The sequence below is a fragment of the Antechinus flavipes genome, chromosome 1 (genome assembly GCF_016432865.1).
Source record: "Antechinus flavipes isolate AdamAnt ecotype Samford, QLD, Australia chromosome 1, AdamAnt_v2, whole genome shotgun sequence".
Classification (NCBI taxonomy): Eukaryota; Metazoa; Chordata; class Mammalia; order Dasyuromorphia; family Dasyuridae; genus Antechinus; species Antechinus flavipes.
The window spans coordinates 126,008,190-126,019,912 of record NC_067398.1 but is presented as its reverse complement, the minus strand read 5'-3'; the positions used below and the strand labels follow the sequence as shown (position 1 = coordinate 126,019,912).

Here is an 11,723-nt window from a genome sequence, read left to right as displayed (position 1 = left end):
TAATAATACCTAGTTCCCAGAGTTATTGTGAGGATCAAATGAGATCATGACTATAAAGTGCTTAGCACAGTACCTGGCAATCTTGGTTGTTATTTTTATTATTATCACTACTACTACTATTACATAATATCTATCCATCTCTGTTTCTTTATCGATAAAATGATGATAACAGTACCTACCTTCCAGGGCTATCATGAAGATTCGATAATTTCAAAATTATGCAGAGCTTAGCAAATCTTAAAGCTCTATAAAGCTGTCTCTTTTGATCTGCAGCCAGAACATGAGTTCAAATCCTGTCCTAGATATTTACAGAGTATGTGGCTCTGGGCAAATCATTTATCCTTCATCTGCTTCCTCATCTATAAATGGAGATAATAACAGCCCCTGTTTCCCCAGGTTGTTGTAAGGATAAAATGAGGTATTTTTACTTATATATATAAGCTATTTATTATATATATAATCACACATAAGCTATATGTTATATATAAGCTATTATATTTAAGGCTATATATTTATTTACTTAAATATAAGCTATATATTCTATATAAGCTATTACATGTAAAGCTATATATATATTTATTTCTCTTTCTATGTATGTGTATAAATATGTGTGTATGTATGTGTGTGTTTATATATCTAGATATACATATAGATATACACACACATATATATAGTATATCTATACACATATATAGTACTTGTTCAGTTGTGTACAACTCTTAATTACCTAATTTGGGATTTTCTTAGCAAAGATACTGGAGTGCTCTGCCATTTTCTTCTCCAGCTCATTTTACAGATGAGGAAACTGAGGCAGACAAGATTAAGTGACTTGTCCACCATCAAATAGCTAGTAAGTATTTGAGATGAGATTTGAACTCAAGTCTTTCTACCTCTGGGATGGGTTATTCATCAACTGTACCTGGTGTTACAAAGGAGAGAAACTTTCCTTTATATTATTTTACATATATTATATATGTATATATGTATATATATATATATATACACACACATACACATATATACATTATTAAAACATTAATTTAAATATGTGTTTGATTAAATAAGTATCAAATGTTTATTAATGAAACAGCTAGGAGGTATAGTGGACAGAGTGCTAGATTTGGAGTAATGAACTGTGGATTCAAATCCTGCCTCAGATGTTTACTACCTGTGTGGCCCACCCAAGTTGCTTAACTTCCATCTGCTTCAGTTTCCTCATCCATAAAAGGAGATTGTTATATACCTACCTCATAGTATTGTACAATGATCAAATGACATAATGCAAGTAAAACACTTTGCAAGCCTTAAAGAAACACATGTACATACAAATGCATAGTAGCTAATAAATCTCTCCTTGCTTAAGATACTTCTGCTGTTAAGCATGCAAAGTTCAAAAGATGGCAGTCCTTACTCTAATGGAGCTTACAATTTAATGAAGGAGATAAATTACATACAAAAACCAGGTATGATATTAGGCAAAGTATGAAAAATGCAGAGTCCTAAATTATAAAAAATCTGAGGTATAAATCATTTTCCTTTGGGAAGATCAGGGCTTTTAAGAAAGACTTCATGGAAAAGATAATTCTTAAATTAGATCTTATTAGCAGCCAGTGGATAAAGTGTTGGGTCTGGAGTCAGCGAGGCTCATCTTCACGAGTTCATATCTGACCTCAGACATGTATTACCTATGTGATCCTGAACAAGTCACTTAAACTTGTTTGTCTCCGTTTCCTCATCTGTAAAATGAGCTAGAGAAGGAAATGGTAAAACATTCCAGTATCTTTGCAAGAGAACCCTAAGTAGGGTCATGAAGAGTCAAACATGACTGAACAACAAGTGAATTTGATGAAAGAAAAGGATTCTAGCAGATGAAGTTGTGAAGGAGTAGATTTTAGGTTTAAGGGATAGGTCAGAAGTAAGAAATGACATTGATATCGTTGAAGAGGAAGTGACTAATATAGTTTGGCCATCTTCCCCCACCCCCTGAGAATCATCTTATTTGCCCTCGAGAAACTTCCACCTGTTGCCCTCCTGATGGCGACTGTTCCTCCTGGACCACTATTTCCAGAAGTTCCTGGCCACTATGCTTCACCTTATTCATTATTCTCCTTCTATCTCCTTGCCAACTCCCTTGTCAAGCCACATAATTTTTTGTCCTCCTCTTTCCCTATTAGTTCTAGACACATAAAACTTTGATCAGATAGACTCTACATTGTTCCTGGATGGGTTGTGTCAGTCTACTCCTTCTCTGAACCTTATCAGCATCCTTATAAATCTCCAGACCAAATGCCACTCACTGATCATCGCTCCTCTTTCCATATCAATAACCTTTTTAATATGTAAGCCCTTTGAGATCAAAAACTCTCTTTGCTTTTGCATTTTTTTATCTAAAACATTTGGCACAAGGTTTGGCACATGTTAAGAACTGAATAAATGCTTCCTCCTTCCTTCCAAATCAGGAAGACTCATCCCCCCTGAGTTTAAATCTGGTCTCAGACACTTCCTAGCTGTTTGACTCTGGGCAAGTCACTTATTCCTGTTTGCCTCAGTTTCCATCTGTAAAATGAGCTAGAGAAGGAAATGGCAAACCACTCCAGGATCTTTGCTAAGAAAACACCAGATGAGGTTATAAGGAGTAGAACATGCCTGAAAAAATTGAACAACAAAAAATCCCTTTTTCATTCATATAAAGTTTAGGAAAGGAGATAGGATAAAAGTATGCTAGGCAGATAAGTTGGAGCCAGATTATGGAAGTAGTTCTTCTTAAATGTCAACTGAATACTAACTTGAAGCAGAAAAGATAAAACACAAATCTCATTAAACTTAAATATGAAGTCAATTAAGAGAAGTAGCATGTCACAGTAAGTAGACAGACAGCCTTAGAGTCAAAAAAATCTGAGTTCAAATCTCACCTCTTATACATATTGGCTATATGAGCCTGGGAAATTCACTTACCCTATTCCATACAACAACATAAGACTATAATTTGCAGAGAAAATGATGAGTTACATTCTTCATCTAAAAATTGTTTATATCAATGAAATCATAGGTTTAGTCTCTACATCTATAAAATTAATCAACAAGCATCTATTAAATACTTACTATGTACCAGATATAGAAACTAACACTGAAGATTCAAAGAGAAGAAATACACAATCTACCATCTAAGAGATAACATCTTAACAGATGTTACTTTTTTCTTGCATCCAATAAACTAACAACAGCAAACTGATCTTGTTACAGAAAATAGTATCTTAACACATATAATGTTTTAAAATTTACAAAGGATTTTTCATACTTATCTCACTTGAATCTCACAATGGTCCTGGGAGATAGTTGCTATAGTTTTCCTAATTCCTATTTTATAAATGAAAAAGTTGAGATTCAGAAAAATAATAGTGGATAATATATAATATATGACAAGTGGAATTTGAAGTTTTCCTCCCATGCATTCAAACCATTGGGTCATGCTCCCTCTACAATTCATTCTGTATATCCAACTTTTGCTGTAAAATCTATTTTTCAGAAGAGATGGAAATAACTGAGTTAAATGACACAAGTACTCAGCATCAGATAAGGCAAAATCCAATTCTAAGACACATGATGATGAGCTTTTAGTTTTAGATTAATTGTGATATCTGTCTGTTAATGTTAGTATAATAGGAAAATGTCCTGACTTTGTTATGAGGGGATCTGAGTTTGAATTCCAACTCTGTTACTTACTAGTTATATCATGAGTCATTTCTATGAGCTTCTGCTTCCTTATCTTTAAAATGAGGGCATTATGTATGCATAATATCATATCAGTCCTAGCTGACTGGTAAAAGAAATGTTCCAGAGGGTAATAACCTTTGCTCCTTCCTCTCCCTCCCTAATTTGCACAAAATGTGGGTTAAGCAAACTATACAACTATACTTGAGGTCATCCAACTTCATGTTTCTAGAAATATCAAAAAAGAAAAAGGGGAGAGGAAAACTAAAGTTTTGCAAGCTTTATAGTTTATCCCATCAAGTTCAGAAGATCAGTGACTTTTGCCATCCTGGCAATGCCTGTTGATGCTGGATAGTGCAGATCAAAAGTCCTAAAACTAGGTATATACTGTCCTGCAATGGGAATGTCTTTCCCTTAGAGCTTCAAAAATATAATGGGTTCTCAGCAGTGATTATGTGGGTGTTATCTTCCCCAGAGGAGATCAATTAGCAGTCTCTCTGGACCAGATTTAGCTCTGAGACTCTAAGAATAAATAAATGAAAATGGATTTTATTAAGTATTTAGTATGTGCAAAAGCAGAGTACTAAATAGGGATACAATTAGAAAAGTAAGATGGTTCCATTCTCAAGTAGCTCATTTCTTAATGGGGCAGACACCAAATATTGAAAATCTCAACTGCAAGTAAAGTGAAAAGTGTAGCTAGAGAATACAGGGTATAAAGTGCTGGACAAGGAGATTGCAAGACTTTGGTTCAAATCTGGCCACAGACACTTGCTATCTGTGTAATGCTGGGAAAGTCATATAATCTTGTTTATCTGACTTTCCTTTTATATAAAATGAAGACAACAATAGCACCTATCTCCCACGGTTGTTATGAGGATCAAATAAGCTAATAATTGTAAAATGCTTAGTCCAGTATCTGGCACAAAGTGCTTTTGAAATGTTATCATTATTAACCTCTCTGTGCTTCAAATTCTTCATCTGTAAAGAGGGGATATTTCCAATGCTTTTTCTAGTTTTTGACACATACGAGTTATACAGTAAATGTTAATTGACTACTCTTCACTGTATTATGTTATCCAGAATCATTAGGTAACACTCCTGGAATATGAACCAGAACATATTATTACACACTATCCTATTGAGTGTCCTGATTGGTGGAAACCAGGCCTGTTACTGTGAAAAGTATCCATGGAGTCCCTGGTCCAGTTGTTCAAGTTCCTGCAATTATGGAACCCAGAGCAGAGTGAGGTGGGTGTGACTATTTGGCTACTTTTTCATTCTTTGGGAATTCCTGAAAATTGAAGCCAATATTCAGAAATTCCATAGAATTACAAGGAAGTGGGGAGTATGAGGTACCTAAAAATGAATACTCATCATAAAAACCTCACTCATTGATTCAATTCAATTGAACATTGACCAAATAACTATTTTGTGCAAGGCACAAGTTTAGGCCCTGGAGATAAAATTAACTTCACCATCTGACCATCCTTAAAAAGCAATTTCCAAAGCAAACTGACTTCTTCTTCCTCCTCCTCTTCCTTCTCTTCCTCTTTCTTCCTTCTTCCTACTTCCTGTTTCTTCTTCTTCTTCTTCTTCTTCTTCTTCTTCTTCTTCTTCTTCCTCTTCCTCCTCCTCCTCTCCTTACTTGCCCTTCTTCTTCTCCTCCTCCTCTTCTAGTTGCTCCTTCTCCTCCTCCTTCTTTCTCTTCTTCTTTATCTTCTTCTTCTTTCTTTTTCTTCTTCCCCTTCTTACCTTTCTCCTTTTCCTCTTTCCCCCAGTTTCATTTTCTATATAATGAAGATAATAATAGCACAGACCTCCCAGAATTGTTAAGAGAATCAAATGAAATAATAACTGTAAGGTGCTTATCCCAATGTCTGGCATACAGAAAGTGTTTTAGAAATGATACGGGGGCAGCTAGGTGGCACAGTGGATAGAGCACCAGCCCTGAAGTCAGTAGGACCTGAGTTCAAATCTAGTCTCAGATATTTAACACTTCCTAGCTATGTAACCCTGGGCAAGTCACTTAAACCCAATTGCCTCAGCAAAAAAAAAAAAGAAAGAAAGAAAAAAAGAAATGTAATGTTTATTATTATTATTTAGCATCTCTGTGCTTCAAATTTTCATCTGTAAAATGGAGATAATATCCTCCCTCTTTCTTTTCTTCCTTTTTTTCTTGTTAGTAATGTTACTATTATATGGGATTTTTGAGATTCTCTAATCCAACCATTTCATTTTGCAAATGAAAAAAGTGAGGTTAATAGAGATTAAGTGATTTTTTCCTAGGTCACATAGCAAACTAATGCAAACTAAGTCAAAATTTAGGCACAGCTCTCCTAATTATCCTAATTATTATGACTTTGAAGTGCCCAAACCTTTATTAGTTAACATCTCTTACACTCCTCAGTATTTTCATCTATTTCCTATTTGTCACTTACTAGTAATAACTTAAGAAATGTGTGACAATAATATCCTAAATTGTGTGCTAAGTAGTGAAAGCATCATTGTATGACCTCTCAGTTAGTTGAGGAGAGAAGAACATTTCCAGATCACTTTGTGAAGCAGACAAAGAGACAATGGTTCACCAATTTACATGATCCAGCTTGAAAGTACTTCAAAGCAATGTAGAAGAGTGGTCCCAAGCATGAGAGGAAAAGAAATGAGCTCTTAGTCATCAGCAAGGGACTTTATCTCTCTGAATGTCAATTCCCTCCTCCTACCTACATAATAGAAATACTAACCTGCCTACCTTATAAAATTGTGCTAAGAATCAAAGAATTATAACATCCTCCGTATTTGTTTCTAAGCAGTGTCTATATGATAGCTATCCAGTAAATTCCTACCTAATCTTTAAACTCCTAAAGTTCAGATTTGACCATATGATCCCTTTATCAATAGATTTTTGCTTGTTTGTTCAGTTGTTTCAACCATGTTTAACGATTAATTGACACCATTTGGGGTTTTCTTGGCAAAGATACAACGTGATTTGCTTTTGCCTTTTCCAGCTCATTTTACAGATAAGGAAACTGAGGCAAACAGGATTAATTGACTAGCCAGGGTCACACAACTAGCTAGTGTCTGAGGCTGGATCTGAACTCAGGAAAAAGAGCTTTTCTAATTTCAAGCCCCGTGCTCCACCTATTGTACTACTTAGATGCCTTCAATAGTTCTACACTTTCTTATTGCCTATAAGATTAAATATAAACTCCATTTGACATTCACACATCTTTACAATCTCTTTTTACCTTTCCAGTTATCTTACACATTACCTGCCTTCTTTGCTCTCTATCATTTAGCTACAATGGTCTATTTGCTGTTCTTCATGATTGATTCTCCATTTCTCATTTCCATGCCTTTAAGCTAGCTGTATTCCATGCCTGGAATGCTCTCCCTCCTTAGCTCCCCTCCTTTTAGAACTCTTGCTTTCCTTCACCATTCAGATCAAATGTAACTTTCTGCACAAATTCCTCTGTGAGGTTATTTTGTATCTGATATGTCCAAAGAGTGCAGTGCTAAGGCATTCAGCGTGGAGTCAGAAAGCATTGAATTCATATCTAGCCTTAGACACTTACTAGTTATATGACTTGGGTAAATGACATTTGTTTGCCTCAGTTTCTTCAATAGTAGAATTGAGATAGAAATAGCACCCACCTCCCAGAGTTGTTATGAGAATCAAATGAAATAATATTTGTAAAGCACTTAATGATAGTCAAAACTATAGAAATGCTAGCTATTGTTTTTAGATGTCCTACATATACTTATAGCTGTACATATTTTCTGCTTGATTAGAATATAAATTCATTGACAAATGACTTTTTTTTTGGTTTTGCTGCTGAATCTTTAGATTTTAACATAATTCCTGACCTTCAGTAAGAATTTAATAAATCCTTGCTGCTTACTCACCTGATACTCCACATTGTTTGTACTTCCCATATTTATATTAACTAATATTTGTGAATATTATATATACTTATATCTTATTCACTTTGATAACAACCTCCATGAGGGCATAAACCATGAATTATTTGGATTTGATTTCTTCCCCAGTCATTGGAATAGAGCTTTGCATACTAAATGTGCTTTAAAACATTTTTAAGCCTGTGAGGTTGATAGTTCAGGCATTATAATCTGTGATTTACCAATGAGAAATTGAAAAATCAAAAAAATTAAATGGCTATTCCATTATTGCATAATTAGTAAGTGACAAAGTCAAGAAAGCAAATCCAAGTCTTCTGATTCAAAAGAATCTTATTTCTCTTACAACTGTAGGTAAGAGAATTTTGGAATATAAAAAGACCTGGCCCAATGGAAGGCATAAATTAGATTCAGGCAAGTTAGTGTTATCTCCATTTCCTATGTAGGAAGAGTAAGACACAACTCAGGGAAGATTTCTATCCCTCTAACTTAAAGTCACAGTAATTCCTCAGGAAACTGGAATTCATAAACTTCTGTCCACTAACACTAAGACATCATTCTCTTGACAAATGATACAGATAGGTCTGTTACAATCGAAGAAGAAACCACAACTTTCTATTCCATTATCATTTTCCTTTTAACTTCTCTATAGAAATGCCATTGGTTAATTCTATCTTATTCCCTTCTTCTCTCCCCATGTACTTTCCTTTTTTCCTAAAAATTATGCGACTTGATTGCCATCTCCTCCAAGAGATTGTTGTCTGCTGTTGTTGTTGTTGTTTGTCCTTTATTCTCAGAGGACCAATGACATCAGGAAGGTGACATCTTACCTTATAAGTGAAATGGATTTGAATGAGATACAGTTGTGAAAAGTCATTAGCCTTTCCACAGTAATCAGAGTCCAGTGGCAAGACACAGATCAGGATGACTGGTAATGGCACCAGATGCAGTGGGAAATTTTGGCCTTTTTAATCTAAGTCTGTCTGGGGCAACACCTGTAAATAAAATAAACAAAGGCTAGGTGAGAACAAAGGCAAAGAATGACCTAATTTGCCTTCACAAAAGAATCAATCTAGGAGAGGAAGACCTCAGAGTTTCCAGTAAGAACAGAAACAATTGCTATTTGCACTCACTCTGATCCATTAAAACTCAAACAATGAGCAAGTAAGGCTTGGTTTGGGATTTATTTGGCCAACCAAAGAGAGCCAGAGTAGTTTGGGTTAAAAGACATAATCAAGTATCTTCATTTGAATCCCAGTGGATTTTATTAAAGCCTGATGTTTCAGAGCTATTTTCAAAAAACCATTAATAAAAACAACATGAGAAAAGGGTTCTGTTGATTTTTTTTTCATTTTTGATTTCCAAAAGATGGTATCCAAAGGGGAGACTCAGTATAAGTGAAGTAATTATTGCTATTGTTTTCCTGGTTTCAGACAAATAATTCAAGATGAATATTATGAAAAAAACTACTGTGATAGGCTGTGTTCAAAGAGCGAATCCAGGGCCTGCAACCAGCAAGTATGTCCTATCAACTGTCAACTGAGTGACTTTGGACCATGGTCTGATTGTGACCCTTGTCTCAAAAAACAGGTATGTAAAGATGACTTGCAGTGAATTAGAGTCAGGAAGAATTGATTTATTGAGACAGCAAATGAGTTTAAAAGGACCACAGGATTATAGACTTCAATATAGAAATTATTTTAGAGGCCTTTGAACCTAACCCCTTAATGGTGTAGATGAAAAAACTGAGGCTCAGAAAACTGCTTACATTTGAAACATAAAAATTTAAATAGTTAAAATAGTTAAGTACTTAAAATAACTTTTATGCTTTTAACAGTAAAAAAAATTGAGGATAGCAATCATGCTATCACAAAACATACAGATAGGAAAGATAAAAAGATGAATTATTATATACTTAAAGGTACCATAGATAATGATAAAAGCAGCTCTTAAAGAAAAGCAATATCTCTAGATAACAACAAAAAGAAGAATGAATTAATCATTTAACACTTGGCAAAAAAAAATCGTTTTGTATAACAAAATAAATAGCCAATCTGATTTAAAGACAAAGTGAAACCAAATTTTATTTAAAATTATATGAAAATTCACAATTGAAAATGTAAAAAAAGGAAATTATTAGATACTATTTTGGCCAATTACATGCTGATAAGACTGAAAATTAGAGGAAAGAGATGAATATTTAACAAAATATAAAAATGTAATATTAGCAGAAAAAGAAATGTATTATTTAAAATTTTAAGGCAATGTAATATAAAACAAATTATTCAGCCTACAAAAGAACTCCCAAATGGGGGAAAAAACCCAGAACCAGATCAGTGTACAAGGAAATTCTATCAAACATTCAAATAACAATGAACTCCAACAATATGTAGTGTTTATAGAAATTTTAAAAAGGGGAATCATTCCCAACTCCCTCTACAATACAAATATGGTCTTGACACTTAAACCATAGGAGACAAAGCAAAGAAAGAAAATCATAGACCAATGTCCCAAATGAGTACTGACACAAAAAAATTTTAATATGAAATATTAGTAAAGAGGCTATATGTAACAATATATTAAAGATATTCTATACTATAACCAGGTCGCATTATAAAAGTAATACAGAATCAGTTCAATATAAGGAAAATTATAATTACTTTCCAGGTAGGCACTATGACATGGCAAAAGGACCTTTTTCCTTTGCCTTTCTTCCAAAGAACTATAAAGTTTATTTCCCTATTTATAAACTCATGATATTCACAAGACAGGAGAAAGTTATCATTATCTTGCACAATGCTTTACATGGTTAGAAAACTCGATAAATATGTACAATTTGTTCTGCTGTATAATCAAAGGACTTTAGATTGAAAATAATCTTATAGATGCGACTTTTTCATTCTGCAGATGAGTAAACTGAGGCACTAAAATGTTTCATCACTTGCCCACAAATAGTTAGGGGTACGGATAGTTAGATGGCATGGTAGATAGAGCATTGGCCCTGAAGTCAGGAGGACCTGAATTGAAATCCAGCCTTAGATAAAATACTTCCTATTTGTGTGACCCTAGGTAAATCACTTAATCCCAAATGTCATAACAAAAAACAAACAACAAAAAGTTAGTGACAGAGCTTAGACTGGCACCATAATTTGCAAGATAGAAAGGGACTTCTAAGAGTTCAACCTCTTCATTTTATAGATGAGGAAACTGAATGACAGAAAGAGTAAGTGACTTACCTACAGTCATACAGTTAGTAGGGATAAGAATCCAGGTTTTCTGACACCATTTTCACTGTTCTTCTCCCCTTCGTTGCCTTTCTGTGAATACTATTTCCATGGAAGCCATGAAATCATAACAGACATGAAGCAAAGACAATTTCAGTTGTTATCCAGGGAACTTGGGTCTCCTCATTTCATTATACGCTTTTCTCACAAAGTTATCATTACCACTTTAACTGATGAAGAAACTGAGTCACACTAAGAAAACAGTTTTCTTAATGTCCTAAGAAGTCACTGATCTGTTAAGGATTAAGAGCTCAAGTCTATGGACTAATAATTCTTTGGAATCATACTGCCCCAGTGAGCAAGTGATACAATACTTTGGGGTTTGGGCAGCAATAAACAGAGTCCCTCATAATCCTCTGCTTCCCTTTCAGTTTCAAGTGCGATCCCTCTTGCGTCCCTCACAATTTGGGGGACAGCCATGTATGGAGCAGCTGGTGGCATCCAGAAAATGTTATCCAACAAAATTGTGCAATATAGAAGACACTGATTGCAAGAACAAATTCAAGTGTGACAGTGGTAATGTACTTTTCTTTCTGGTGTTATTGCTAGCTTAGAGAAATAGACCTAATAAAAATCATTCTAGTTTACTTTTTATAAATGTTATCTGTCAGAAGTCTTGATCACACTTGAAATAAATTTTTTAATGCAAATAAAAAATATCCCCACTGCAATATCCTACTGATTACCAAGGTGTTCATGTGTTAAATGGAAGCTTTCAGGTTATAATCATCTTGTTCAGGCTTCCTGATTCTTTTACATAACATGTTTCAAGGCCAAATCATGTCTTGTGATATCACCCAATGAGGCAGA

General features: G+C 34.4%; 1 protein-coding gene across 1 annotated transcript in view; it reads left to right on the top strand.

The window, feature by feature from the left end:
* Positions 1–8,785: 8,785 nt before the first annotated feature.
* Positions 8,786–11,723, top strand: part of C6 (complement C6) — a 53,327-nt gene continuing 50,389 nt past the window's right edge. Inside the window, exons 1-3 of the mRNA XM_051971061.1 lie at positions 8,786–8,793; positions 9,063–9,219; positions 11,285–11,429. Of these exons, the coding sequence (XP_051827021.1) occupies positions 8,786–8,793; positions 9,063–9,219; positions 11,285–11,429 (310 nt within the window). The remainder of the gene's footprint in view (positions 8,794–9,062; positions 9,220–11,284; positions 11,430–11,723) is intronic.